The 15573-nt window shown below is 37.7% G+C and overlaps 1 protein-coding gene across 1 annotated transcript in view; it reads left to right on the plus strand.

Annotated features, from left to right (window-relative positions):
• The window catches only part of LOC136246939 (uncharacterized), a 36377-nt gene extending 28101 nt beyond the window's left edge, over positions 1-8276 (plus strand). The window contains exons 9-11 of the mRNA XM_066038544.1: positions 796-894; positions 6030-6098; positions 6202-8276. Of these exons, the coding sequence (XP_065894616.1) occupies positions 796-894; positions 6030-6098; positions 6202-8072 (2039 nt within the window). The 3' untranslated portion in view covers positions 8073-8276. The remainder of the gene's footprint in view (positions 1-795; positions 895-6029; positions 6099-6201) is intronic.
• The last annotated feature ends 7297 nt before the right edge of the window (positions 8277-15573 follow it).

The following is a 15573-nucleotide window of genomic DNA, read 5'->3' on the forward strand; positions in this document are numbered from 1 at the left end:
TCCAGGTGTCCACCTATAACCAATAGTTTGGGCTTTTAAAGCTTGCTGTGCATCAAATACACCATGTACTGCTCAAATGCAATGTTGCAGTTGCTTGCACAATTTGGTTGAAGGGTAATAATAAACTATTGAGTTATGCTAACAACTGCTCAGTCAAAATACCTTAATAGTGAAGTCGTCCTATTAGAGCATTAAGTAGCAAGTCATCCTATAGCGAGTTCAGCTACAATCAAGTGATCGTGCAGAGAGTTTAGCTACAAAAGTCACCCTGTAAAGAGTTCAGCTTCAAAGAAGTCACCCTACAAACAAGTCACCCTGTAGAGAGTTCAGCTTCAAACAAGTCAACCCTGTAGATAGAACATGTCAACCTAGAGAGCTCAGCTAACATCAAGTCACCCTGTAGAGAGTTCAGCCTAGGCATGTTTGAGCTTGGCTCTACTTAACCAATACTGACAAGGCACTATGGAGGTAGTATTGTAAGGCTTGTTTCTGATCGATACTTTAAAGAGAAAGTGCAAACCTCCATATTTTAGTACCTCTGTATTTTAGTACTGTAATTTGTAGTAATAATAATGATAATACATGGCATTGGTTGACCTTGAGCTTTTTTTAATGAATGTATGCTCTCCTCACAAACATATTCCTTCACAAATACATGAATTTGCATTCTAATTGGACAAGTACAAGTATTTTAAAATGTAAACATTGTGTGGCTTAATTTTATTTGAATGGTATAATATGTATGTTGAGCACATACAAAAGTAGTCAACACCCTTTATCTATTATTTCTATCAGATGTACAACAAAGCATTCAGTTTCCGATCGGTACAGCATCTACTACCAGTAGTGTTGTATCACTACCAACTGATCAACAACGTTGCTTAACATCACTTAGTAAGTTGCTGGGACATTTGTGACCGGGCCTGCGAAAACAGGGCATGTGGGCACAAATTACACCCTATCACTCTACAGCTCATATCTCAGTGCTGGAAACATATATTTCCATTCTGTAACTTGCATTATGATGCCAATTAAATACTTACTAAGAGCAGAAAATTGCAATGTCATAGCATAATGGTACAAAATGTTATGTGTGATGAAAGTGTGAAAAAGTAGGTAAAAATCATGTGCCCACATGCCCTATTATCGCAGGCCCGGTCACATTTAGTGATCTTAGTTACAGTCTGTTTGTAAACAGTGTTTATGTATGTCAATGACTTCAAGGTTACATCTTTATAAAATGTCACAAAATCTATCAGTAGTTTGTAGAATTTAAATGTATCGTTTTGTGTGCTTCATTAGTAATTCACAATTACAGCACTGTTGTACATACATTAATTATTTCCTAACTATATTGTACTTTGCATGGGAGGATCAGAGAAATGCCACATACTGTATTGTCCCATACAGTACTGATTAACTGCATAACTGTACTGTATGAGTCATACAGTACAGTTAAGCACTTAATTGAGCAAACACAACAAACTTGGGAAAATACAGTACAGTTATGCACTTATTTGGGAAAATGCAGCATACTTGGGCAAATACGGTACAGTTATGCAGAGAATTTATTTAAGGAAAACGATTCCACATGTGTGACACTGTAAATCACTAAAACCAGCTAAAATAATCTTACCAGTTCATTTTATAGCTTAAATAGATTATATAAACATTTACTGATCGTCTGATCACAAAGCTATTTACACACAACTCTACTAAGACAGCATGATTATTAATCACATGCGTGACATTGTAAATTGCTAAAACTAACCTATTAGTTTGTTCTATGACTAGAAATGTATTATATAAACACTTACTGATATCCTGATCACCAAAAATCGCAGCGATTTGAGTACTGGAGCAAATCACTCTGACCAAGAAATACAATATAACACTTAAAGCACCACCTATGCTGAAAAATACAGCACTCGGGAGGCAAATACAGCACTCGACTTCACCTCTGCTGTGTTAGCCTGTCACATGCCCCCTCATGCTGTATTTTCCATACACACAAGCAGTGGTGCTTTAACTATAACATGCAGTGCATATGGCTTGGTAGTATTCATGTACACAGACCTTCTGTCTTGTGCCGCATTTCTATATGTGACCCAGTCTGGGAAAACATTCTTATCACCTATTTAAAAGTATCGAGAAATGCTGGTTTAAAGGCTTCAGTGTGTTGTAGCTCTCCAATGGTTGAAGCTACATGTACCAAATTTTCACATGTTTTAATACCAATTCCTTAACTTCCAGATCATCTACTGTACAAGTAGCCAACAGCTGAGATTCTTGCCATTCTAGATAGTTTTAACTCAGTGTTGGCTGTATCAGGCAAGTTCCAAAAGGGGTGGGTGGCAGAGGCCGGAGAAGGACAAGAGTCTGTTTTCCAAAATGAAAGAGTAAGGCCAAGTATGGGCCAAGTATGGGCTATTTAAGTCTCAAACTGGCTAAAATAAAAGGATATTTTACAGCACGTGTCTTTATTCAGCACCACAGAGCTGAACAGCACAAACAGCCATCCCCAGGCTGGCCAGAGCTCCATTAGGGTCCCAGATTATTCATACCGATCGCCACTGGGCTTGGGAAAAGCAGCCAGCAAAACCAGACCACTCAAGTCTAACTGATGTAATTATAAAATTTGATCGTTTATTTATGTAGCTTCTTGGTGAAAATCAGATCTGTTATCATAGGCAATAAGACTGGTTTACCCAGACCCAGTTACACATACAAATGTGTAAGTTTAGATACTTTTGGTCTACTGTCAGTCTTCAACCCACTGGGTACGATAATAATAGGCTGATTATGTCAGTTTTTTTCTCTGCTATACCAGGTGAACTGTTTATATTTACATCTCGTCCTCCTCCATGCAGACCAGATTGTCATTTAATCTTAAGAGCCAAGGGCTGTAACAAAAGTCTGCCTGGTCCCAGTTTGGTCGGATCATTTGAATTCAGATATACTCTCTAATTGAACAGTCAATGCAATAACTCTAATTGGACCACCAATTGTAGGTTACTATGCTATAATTGATAGCTTGCATGAGTGTGATTGAGTGTTCTGTTGAATGCAGTTTGAATGCTGGACAAAACTGTCAAGTGGAAATTGTCGAGGGTGTCTGCATGTGGAGTTGGGGCATTATCACAATATTAATATCTAATACCATACCTGTTTCACTGCCCATACAAAAGTCTCAATAGTAGCAGTGAAATTTATCCCGTATTTCACTGACAGCAGTGAAAAAGTTGTAATTGCAATTTCATTGGCTAGAATTTATGTTAACAATGTAGCGCCAATTAGTGTCGACGCGTGTTTAGTACATAGTGACAAATTGCGTACATGGCAACGCTAACGCACAGCATGCGTATATGCAGCGAGTATGGTATTAACTGGGAATAGCATGGGTAGCAGTGAAATTTGGGATAAATACCACTCTTGTTGTATTGGAAATGGTAAATTTCACTCGGCTTCGCCTCGTGAAATTTATCCCCATTTCCAATACAACACTCGTGATATTTATCCCAAATTTCACTGCTACCCATGCTATTACTAGTACATATACCATGACATTTATTTCCCAAATTGTTTCAAATTGCAGTATCTCGTAATACTCTGTATTTACTGTAATTTACACTTACTTATGCAATTCTCTGATGAAAGTGCTAGCAAGAAAGTGGTGGTTATACAGGCCTGTAGCCAGGGGGGTTCTGAAGAACCGTCCTCTTGGTAAAAAGGTCCACAATTTTAGTATACAAATCTAAATTTTCAGTAGCAAAAGTCCATAACTACAGTTTACTAAATACCACTAATAAGAAGCTAAATTAAGTGCTCTGAGTAGCTCATTCAGTACTTGTATTAAATGCCAATGCAAGATATAGATACTCAAATAGAGCAGTCAACCACTCTAATAGAGCAATCCCTCTAATACTAGACAGATGCTAACAGCATCGTGAGGCGAGCCTGAGTGTATATTATTGAAGTACCGATGGCAGTGAAAACTACTGAAACAATGTAAGGAATTCTGGAATTGCATAAAGAGTTCATAATTTTTATGGAGGAGAGTGTACATTCTGTTTCTTTCAAGTCTCCTCTGCTCCACTGTCATTGCAGCTCTTTGACGCCGCATATATTCACGGTTTCTATACCTTCTCCTTTCTGCCTCTTCAGGAGGTTCTGCTGAGCTTGTAATGCTCCCTCCTACGTCAAAGACGTTCTTCCGTATCCATTCAATAGTTACACGTGGCCAGACATCACTCACATGGCATAACAGTAATCTACATCAATAACTCTCATGATATGAACCATTACACATACCAAATATGGCTAAGCAGTAATCTACACGTTAGACTCCCTAGTGTGGGGCTCGCTCAGGCTCGCTCCAATAAGAGTTACAATTACATTTTCTGTATAATTATAATTACTTAATTTATTTACAAAAACATAATTATTGTGATTGCCTAAATCTCCATGCAATGAAGATGTGTAAATTTCATTGTTTAAGACTGCAGCTCCACTGCCCCTGACAGAGTGCTCAATCTTTCCCATTCTTATTCACTATGACATTCCAATATATTATACATACATGTGCAGAATGTATAATTACAGTAGCAGTAGAGATGTTTTTTCATCCACACAGCTGGTTTTGAGTTTACCTAAAAATTGTTATTTTTATTGTCAGAAATGCCACTAAAGTCAAACTTTTAGTATCAATTTTTTTTTAAAGCTTGGGGGGGCATGCCCCCAGACCCCCTAGTTTCAGCATGCCATGCTGAGTGCGCACACCATAATATAATCTGAATCATGTCATATAAAAAGGTCCACTTTTCTTCTAAAAGAACTTACCCAGATAAAAAGTCTGGCTACAGCCCTGTTGTGCGTACTTTGCTTAGAAAAACATAATAATATATGCTCTATTTTTATAAAACTACCTCAGTATGGAAATCGTGATAATTAGTAGTATCATGATGTTTCAGGTGGTGTTACATCATTGGTAGGAAATCGTGATAATATTATCACTAGAGCTGTGCACCTACAAAATTTTAACCACCAGTTTATCGGTCACCAATAATATTGATGATAATTGGTTAATTGGAACAATTATATTCCATTGTTTATATACAAAACAGTAAATATTTCTTTATAGAGCACATGTGCTCTATAAAGAAATATAGAGCACTTTCCAACTTTTGAAAAGCTTTGTGTGAGTGAATCTACCTTCAGATGCTTGTTGTTAGTTAAGTGTATGCAGAGCCCACGGGCTCAAAAACAAGTATTTGGTTGGTTTAATAATTAAAGTACATTGTGCCTAGCTAAACCTACAGTATACACTGCTGTTTTCTGCAACTTATTCTCTACTGCATACTTAACTAGAATCATTATATCCATCTGCTATCCTACGTGACAGTCCGGTTTGCATCAGGTAATGTAGGTATGACTGGACTTTACAATGCATCATCTACATGTATTGAGTCTCCTCAACAGGTAATATTCCCACCATATTTTTACACAATGTGCTTCAGAGACTCTGCGGTCACGAGCTCATACCTGCACTTTTCTTTGTTAGATTTCCTCTTGGTATTTTAGTGCTCGTATGATACAAAATCACTATTATCAAGTCAGACAGTAGAATAATCATCTGTGGACTGCCTTTAGCCAAGAATATCAACATCATAGACAACTCTTGCCATTGGCATTCTGTTTATAATGTTCTCTGGTAATTGCAGTTTCCCACAATCATATGTAATAGTGTCTCACATGATATTTACTAGTTTCAGAAGGTCTGAATGTTCTCGTGTTTTAGTGGAAGGCTTTAGTGAGTTTCTGGCTATCAATTATAAAGCCCTAAATGCAGTGCAAGTGTCTGCCTTCATTGTGAAACAGGTGTTCAAAAAGTTATAGATTTTTTTCTGTTTCAAATAGTTCACCCATTGCATTCTACTATAACTTAGGCTAACATGTGAGATTCTTGCAGATTCGGTCACATATTATTGCTGTAAAAAAGATTAAAGCATTGTGTCCTCATGTCACTGTAGATGTGTCATCCACCAGAATGGAACTTCAGGAACGATTGAGTATTACTAGCCGCAAACAGTTAAAACAAGGTTTGTTTTTCAGTACACTACCAATGTAATGCCATATGAATCTTATATAGTATATTTTTGTAGCTATTTTATACCAATTGTAACCATTCATGTTTTACTACAGGATTGAAGTGTCCACTACCTCCCCCACTTCCACCAAACTATGTACCTCGTCATAAACTGTCAAGTGAAATGGTTGATAAATTATGTCAGTCCACCATTGACCCTAATAGTTACGGAACAAGTTTAACAGTTACTGGAGCTGGTGGATTTGGCAAGACTTCTATTGTCACTGCTTTGTGTCATCATCCTGTGATTAAAGAACAATTTATGGATGGAATTCTTTTTGTAGAACTTGGCCCAAAAGCTACTGATCCCAGTATGAAACTGAAAGGATTACATAACTTATTAACCAATGAACAATGTGATATTAATGTTGTCGAACAGCAAATCCGTCAGCTTACAAGTCTTTATTGTCATAATCTTCTTGTCATTGTTGATGATGTGTGGCATGTTGAAGATGCTGAGCCAATAGTTAAGGCATTCAGTAACTGTAAAATAGTCCTCACTACCAGGATGAATGACATTGATCAATGCATACCTACCAAAGAGGTAGTTAGTGTAGGTCCAATGGAGCAAAGTGAAGCTATCTCCCTACTGACCTGTGGAGTGATTGAAATCAGTCAACTGTCACAAGAGGATGTGAACTTACTTGATGAACTAGCTCAAGATATCCACTTGTGGCCACTGCTTCTCTCTCTAGTAAGAGGACAATTGTCTCATAATCTAAAACGACACAGTTCAGTTGCTAAAAATGTTATCCACATCGTAAAAGATAAACTGCGCAATAAAGGACTAACAGCTTTTGACAAAAACAATGTTGAAAGAAGTCGTAAATATGCTGTGAAAGTTTGTATTGAAGTGTCCTTGGATTTACTGACACAAGATTTATCTGATAAAATGAAATCACTCATAGTGTGGACAGGAATTGGTACTTCCATGCAAAAAGAAATATTACATGTTCTATGGAACAATGATGATGATGAAGCCAGAGAGTGTGCTGATCAATTATGGGCATATGGTCTAGTGCAGTTTAGTTGTGTTACAGTTCCTCCACACAAGGAACAACATTTTGTGGAAGTTCATGCTGTTATCAGCCAATATTTGATTGAGGCTTTGGACAGTAGTGACGTATACAGACATTCACCACTGGTTATATTTGGTGTTGGTGAATCAATTAGTCAAGGATTATCAGAACAACTTTTAAAGTCATATGGATTATATGACGATGCATCATCATCATCATCACTGCCTGCTGTAGAATATTTAGAACGCAAAAAGAGTGACATAGAAAATCTTGAGATACCATTTAACATCAAATGGTTCAACATGTGGACAATACTTGATCCTCATCTTACCATATTAATACTGCAACATGTACAAAGTGCTCTAACAAACGTACAGGTGTTTCTGCCATCAGTAACTGAACAAATTAATACACTAACAAAGGATTGCTGCATGGTACTAAGGGATGTTTGCAAAATAAGTAGGTCATTAAACCAAAATGTTCAACGTTTTCTTAATCAAAAAAATTATCATGCATTAATCCAAACGATAGAAACTTTTATCAACGACTATCCTATTGGCTCAATTGCTCAACAAGCAGTTATCATGATGAAACATGAGGTCATTCCAAACTATAGTGGGGGGCAGATCACTCAGCTTTCTGAGTATCTCCAAATGCTGACACCTAATTATCACCACATGACTCTAATGCTATTACCAATTATAAAGTTATACACTAAACAACTAGCTGAAATAAACCATTCATTGCAACAAGGATTAAATGAAGCTGAGAAAATCTACCAGCACATCAGGAGTGGAAAATTTGAAGATGTGTGGAATATGGAGTATGATTACCTCATTAAATTACTAGAGGTTGCTCCTAACTGGGTAGAGCGAACAGCAAAACATAGAGGTCTAGCTCTTCAATGATTTTGACACTTGCATGTAGTCACATACTCAATACATACATAACTTTGTACAGTCATTTTGTACTAAACCTTATCATGTGCTAAATCTGCTTGCATTGAGTAAGTCAATTAAATCCTATAGGCCAGTATGTAGCTTTGTAATTGTAATTTTGTTCAGTACATGGATAATTCACATAAGTATTTTGAATATGATAAAATTCCTTTGTTGTCTCACATGCAACCACAAAAAAATGATGTTGATGTGTTTCTTTTGCAGGTTTGTATGTAATAATATAGGGATGAATAGCACTTGACATTGATACAGTTTAAGACTCTATTGTTGCACATGTGCTATAGCATTCTGTCTTTAGTATTGACAGTAAAACCAGCCCATCCTGCTACTGTAGTTGTCATTAGGACTAGCTGACACTAAAATATCTGCATACTCTTTCGGTATTCAGATAGCTAGTAAATATTGGTACTTGATTACTTATTAAGATGAGATCCGTTATTAGTTACGTACCAACTCACATGATACATTTTTCATAATGATTTAAGGACTAATGCGATGAACAATTGATAAAACTTACATTCATCTCTCAGGGAAGGATTTACAGAGGTAACATGAGCCCTCTTCAAAATTTGTTAAAAAGATCGATATACTCTAACAGAGCAGTCAGGTATATACTCTAATAGAACATGCATGTACATATCCATGTCCATATGAAGTTTCTCAGCCAACATTAAATGCAAAACTTAGCATGACCTCATACTGCTATAGCTTTGGTATGCAGTGTTTAAAGATATAGAGCTCCAGTAATTTATCACTTGTGTTATGCAAAATGAATTCATGCTATGCATATTTGTATAGTTATATTGTTTTGATTGTCATTTGTATCAGTGGATTCATGGCTCCTATACCACAGTGAGATGTAACCATCACTTACAGATTACTATATGTGTCTCTATGTGTTATGTTGTCTGTTTCCACTAGGTGACTTTATCTAGTACTACCTTCATCCCAGGGGCGCTTAATGCATCATAATTAATGTACTTTTTGCATAAAATATAGCAATTTGCTGAGTTTTGATTTATTAAAATATTGAAAGTCTCTCAGCGGCTGGGGGCTGTGCCCCCAGACCCCTGCTTCTAGTAACTCAATGCTGGTGCTGGAACCCCCCTTCAAAAAATCCTGGCTACTCCCCTGTAGGTGATTTGTTTGCAGCTGACCTCTTTACAGAATGGTTTCTTCAATGTAGCTGAACTCTTTACAAGGTAACTTCTTCAAGCTGAACTCTCTACATGATGGTTTGTTTGTAGCTGAACTCTACAAGGTGATTTCTTCTAGCTGAACTATCTCTTTCCATAGTTGCATGAACTCCCTACAAGGTAACTTCTTCTAGCTAATCTCTCTACAGGGTAAATTGTTTGTAGCTGATCTCTCTACAGGGTGACTTGTTTGTAGCTAATCTCTATACAGGTTACTTGTTTCTAGCTGATCTCTTGAATTTTCTTCAGGGTGACTGCTCTATTAGGATGACTGCTCTATTAGAGTATCTCGATCTCATACTTGCTACACCAAGTTTGATTTCGTGTTATAACTCCGTGGTTTTATGTCTGATTCTTCTACACCATTGAAGAGCTTTTCTGAAATGATTACTCCATCTATACAGCGATTTTCAAAGCATTACCCCAAGCGGTTTATCCGGTAGGCGTGGCAAGCAGTCGTTTTTTATTAGCTGATCTCGATTGTGTAATTGTTACACACTGTTGGTTTTTTCGTTGTATCTTCCTGGTCTTTAGCTCGATTTCTTTCAAACCACAAAGGGTTTGAGGTTCAATAGTTAACCTATTAACCCACCGATTATTAGTTTCTTCCCATACGCGGTTTACCCTGTAGGCGTGACAACATATTGGTGTCATTTTTCGTGAATAATCGCTCATAACTCTTTGCGTGTTTATTGTATTCCAGTCAAAGTTGGTACCAATATGCGCCGTTATACCCCCCTTCTGTGTGCTACATTTCAAGGCAATCGAATATAGTGTTCGCGTTTTATAGCAGTTTTTGTAAGTGTGTGAAAAGAGGAAGAAAAATAAAAAGAAAAAGAAGAAAAAAAACAAAGAAACTAAGCCAATTTTTGAAGTCGCATATCTCGGGAACGCTTGAAGCGATTGCGCTCAAATTTGTAATGTGGAGTGCTGAAGTTGGGGGGCGTGTTCACAGCAAAAATTGTTTTGTTTCATCAAGGCAGCACAGAGCTACGGAGGTGCGAAAACTGCGTTTTCGTTCTTCCTGTCAATATACTCACGGTGTACATGTTGCGCGCCGGCTTCTTGGGCCGCACGACACACTACCGTGTGTCTTGATACAGTGATAAATATAATTTAGTGTACAGTGTATATAGTGAAACAGCACTTTGGAAGTCCATTAGGAAAATTATTTATTAAACCTGGCGTGTTATCATCATGCAGGCCATAAATGATAACACACCAGTCTGATCTACTTGTCCCTTCACCATCAAGTGCAAACTGACCAACCATTATACACCCATCATACTTTATGCCTTTGTCATTAATATGAATTGGAACCAATACTGATCCTGATGGAACCTTTGCAATTTCAACGACTGGCCAATTCATAGTACTCCCAATACCACTGATAGAAATGGACAATTTAACTAAATTTTCAGAGGCCATAATTGAATGTTTGTAATGTATTTACTTGTACCTAGTAGGACCTAATCAGCCTCAGCTGTCTGCCCTATTTAACTAATAATTATACAACCAAGTACTAAGAATAATACGAAACGCGGTTAAAATTACGTCATAAATAAATAAATAATTAAATAATTAATGTTTGAGAAAACTACGAGGCCTAGAGACATGAACTAACCGGGGATAGATTCGCCTGTGAATGAAGGCACAAACGTATAATCGTCGCTCCTGTTTGTGCTGATGACTTGACCATACGTGTAATTCTATATAACGCCCAGTACCACACCCGTGCTTAATTACTTACATATTGCGCGAAGAAGATTAGTGATGCCCGTGCAGGAGAGCCAGAAACCACTTGTGTAAACAAGAAGATTACAAGTAAGTTTTTATGTTTGTAACATCTCAAGTCTCCATGCCAGCTGCCAGTGGATTCATTCATGTAAATAAACAATCTAATCCAAAACAGCCAAGCTGTAAAAAAAGAGTGCGGCCCTGAGAAAGGCTATGGTGAAAAAAGATGTGAAATCCAAGGTGGCAGCCAAGAAATGGCTGTGATGGTAGGTTAATGGTAAAAATTTTAATAACAACAATTCAGTGAATTTGGTGCCGCTTGGTCTTGGCACAAAATTCACTTGAGTTGTCGTTATTAAAATTTTTACCATTAACCTATCATCACAGCCATTTCTTGGCCGCCACCTTGGATTTCACATCTTTTTTCACCATAGCCTTTCTCAGGGCCGCACTCTTTTTTTACAGCTTGGCTGTTTTGGATTACATAATAATAACAGTAACAACAACAATAATAATAATAGTGAAATTGTTGTGGGACTTTAACATACACTGATCATGTTCTTTCAGTTTGGTGACTTGATATTGTGGCTGTATTCAAGAGTAACAACTTTGTACATGTAGCTAGAAACTATCGATCCAGCTGATTGTAATATGACTGCTAAAGAGACAGAGAAAGTGGAAAAGTATAGAAATTTCAGGGGTGGATGGGGCGGGGGTCAAAGGGGGCTCTTGACCTCCCTCCAAAAATTTTTAGTATGCCGATATCGAAATACTCTAATAGAGCAGTCACTCTAATAAAACAGTCACAGTATTAGAGCAGTGTGTAGCAAGCTATGTAAGGATTTTTATGTACTTTGTCAGTTATAATTGCGTAGTTAGTGAGGTGGGCAGCTTTTTAAAGCTGGCTGTGACCTTTTTTTTTTGTTTTCACTTTACCAAACCAGACAATGTAGTGCCTTAGTTCATTTTGACCCTCCCCCCACCCCCCCCCTTTCCATAAGTATGGATCCGTCCCTGAGAGACTTAGCTGTTGAACTCACTTCATTACGGAAGATGAGATGTAATGTGGTTATAATTGTTGTTGGATGCCTTGGATGTGTGACTCAAATGTTAGAAACTAATCTGCATAAATTGCTATTTATGATTTTTGTGAAGTAGAGCTTTTACAACAGACAGCAGTTATTATTATCTAATCAAAAACAACCAAGCTGTAAAAAAAGGTGCGGCCCCCATAAAGGCCATGGTGAAAAAAGATGTGAAATCCAAGGTGGCGGCCAAGAAATGGCTGTGATGGTAGATTAATGGTTACATTTTAATAACAACAATTCAGGTGAATTTGGTGCCAAGACCAAGCGGCACAAAATTCACTTGAATTGCCGTTATTAAAATGTAACCATTAACCTACCATCACAGCCATTTCTTGGCCGCCACCTTGGATTTCACATCTTTTTTCACCATGGCCTTTATGGGGGCCGCACCTTTTTTTACAGCTTGGCTGTTTTTGATTAGATATCACTTCTTTTTGTATTTGTATACTGCAAAGCCGGCCTATGGCTGGCTTTGGGGCTTCTTTAACCCATGTGTTTTTTTCTTTACTACAGGAAGAAGAAAAGAACTTAAAGAAGAATTTTAGTACTTCAATTATTTTTGATTTTATTAGTAATTATACAAATTATATACATATATTTATTACATGCCCATTATTCCCCACAGGATTTTTTTTGCAGCTGATCTCTCTACTGGGTGACTTGAAATGTAGCTGAACTATATACAGGATAGTTTCTTTGTAGCTGAACTCTCTGTAACAGGTGATTTGTTTGCAGCTAAACTCTCTACATGGTGGTGTCTTTATAGCCGAACTCTCTACATGATGGTTTCTTTGTAGCTGAACTCTCTATAAGGTGACTTCGTCTAGCTGAACTCTCTACAGGGTGATTTTTTTGTAGCTGAACTCTCTGCAGGGTGATTTGTTTGCAGCTGAACTCTCTACATGATGGTTTCTTTGTAGCTGAACTCTCTACAAGGTGACTTTGTCCAGCTGATCTCTCTACGGGGTGATTTGTTTCTAGCTGAACTCTCTACAGGTGAAATGTTTGCAGCTAAACTCTCTACATGGTGGTTTCTTTGTAGCCGAACTCTCTACAAGGTAACTTATTCTCTACAGGGTGATTTGTTGTAGTTGAATTCTCTACAAGGTGGTTTGTATGAGGCTGAACTCTCCACATGGCGGTTTCTTTGTAGCTGAACTCTCTACAGAGTGATTTATTTGCAGCTGAACTCTCTACATGATGGTTTCTTTGTAACTGAACACTCTACAAGGTGACTTCTTCTAGCTGATCTTTCTACAGGGTGAATTGTTGTAGCTGAACTATCTACAAGGTAACTTCTTCTAGCTGATCTCTATACAGGGTGATTTGTTTGTAGTTGAATTCTGTACAGGTGGTTTCTTTGTAGCTTAACTCTGTACATGATGGTTTCTTTGTAGCTAAACTCTTTACAAGGTGACTTCTTCTAGCTGAACTCTCTACGGGGTAATTTCTTTGTAGCTGAACTCTCTATATGATGGTTTCTTTGTAACTGAACTCTGTACATGGTAACTTCTTCTAGCTGATCTTTCTACTGGGTGATTTGTTTGCAGCTGAACTCTCTACATGGTGGTTTCTTTGTTGCTGAACTCTCTACAAGGTGAATTCTTCTACCTGATCTCTCTACAGGGTGATTTGTTTGTAACTGAACTCTGTACAAGTGCATTTTTGTGGGTGATCTCACTGCAGGTTGATTTGTTTGTAGCTGAACTCACTAAAGGGTGATTCTGCTTGTAGCTGAACTCCTTGCATTGTATCTAGTTTCTATCTAGTTTCTAGCTGATCTCTCTACAGGGTGATTTGTTTGTAGCTGATCTCTCTACAAGTTGATTTGTGTGTAGCTGATCTCTCTGCAGGTTGATTAATTATCAGCCGATGTCTCTACAAGGTAATTTGTTTGTAGCTGAACTGTCTATAAAGTGATTTATTTGTAGCTGATCTCTCTGCAGGTTGATTTGTTTTAGCTGAACTCTCTACAGGGTGATTTACTTGTAGCTGAACTCCTTACATTGTGACTAGTTTCTAGCTGATCTCTCTACAGGGTGATTTGTTTGTAGCTGATCTCTCTACAAGTTGATTTGTGTGTAGCTGATCTTTCTACTGGTTGATTTGTTTGTAGCCGATCTCTCTACAGGGTAATTTTTTTGTAGCTGAACTATGTACAAGGTGAACTCACTAAAGGGTGATTTGCTTGTAGCTGAACTCCTTACATTGTGTCCAGTTTCTAGCTGATCTCTCTACAGAGTGATATGTTTGTAGCTGAACTCTCTATAAGGTGATTTATTTGTAGCTGAACTCCTTACATTGTGTGTAGTTTCTAGCTGATCTCTCTACAGGGTGATTTGTTTGTAAATGATCTCTCTACAAGTTGATTTGTGTGTAGTTGATCTCTCTGCAGGTTGATTTGTTTGTAGCCGATCTCTCTATAGGGTAATTTGTTTGTAGCTGAACTCTCTATAAGGTGATTTGTTTGTAGTTGATCTCTCTGCAGGTTGATTTGTTTTAGCTGAACTCTCTACAGGCTGATTTGTTTGTAGCCGATCTCTCTACAGGGTAATTTGTTTGTAGCTGAACTCTCTACAAGTTGATTTGTGTGTAGCTGATCTCTCTGCAGGTTGATTTGTTTGTAGCCGATCTCTCTACAGGGCAATTTGTTTGTAGCTGATCTCTCTACAGGGTGATTTTTTTGTAGCTGACCTCTCTTCAGGGTGATTTGTTTCTAGCTGATCTCTCTACAGGGTGATTTTTTGTAGCTGACCTCTCTTCAGGGTGATTTGTTTCTAGCTGATTGCTCTACAGGTTGGTTTGTTTGTAGATGAACTCTCTACAGGGTAATTTGCTTGTAGCTGAACTCCTTACTTTGTGTCTAGTTTGTAGCTGATCTCTCTACAGGGTGATTTGTTTGTAGCTGAACTCCTTACATTGTGTGTAGTTTGTAGCTGATCTCTCTACAGGGTGATTTGTTTGTAGTTGATCTCTGTAAAAGTTGATTTGTGTGTATATAGCTGATCTCTCTGCAGGTTGATTTGTTTGTAGCCGATCTCTCTACAGGTAATCTGTTTGTAGCTGAACTCTCTATAAGGTGATTTGTTTGTAGCTGATCTCTCTGCAGGTTGATTTGTTTTAGCTGAACTCTCTACAGGGTGATTGCTTGTAGCTGAACTCCTTACATTGTGTCTAGTTTCTAGCTGATGTCTCTACAGGGTGATTTTTTGTAGCTGAACTCTCTTCAGGATGATTTGTTTCTAGCTGATCTCTCTACAGGTAGATTTGTGTTGATTTGTTCATTGCTGATCGCTCTAAAGGTAATTGATTTGTTGCAGTTGAACACCCTGCAAAGTGTTTTGTTTGTAACTGATCACTCTAAAGGGTAATTTGTTTGTAGCTGAACTCTCTCCACAGTGACTTGTGTGTAGCTGAATTCTGTGTAAC

The sequence above is a fragment of the Dysidea avara genome, chromosome 2, assembly GCF_963678975.1.
Source record: "Dysidea avara chromosome 2, odDysAvar1.4, whole genome shotgun sequence".
NCBI classification, from domain to species: Eukaryota; Metazoa; Porifera; class Demospongiae; order Dictyoceratida; family Dysideidae; genus Dysidea; species Dysidea avara.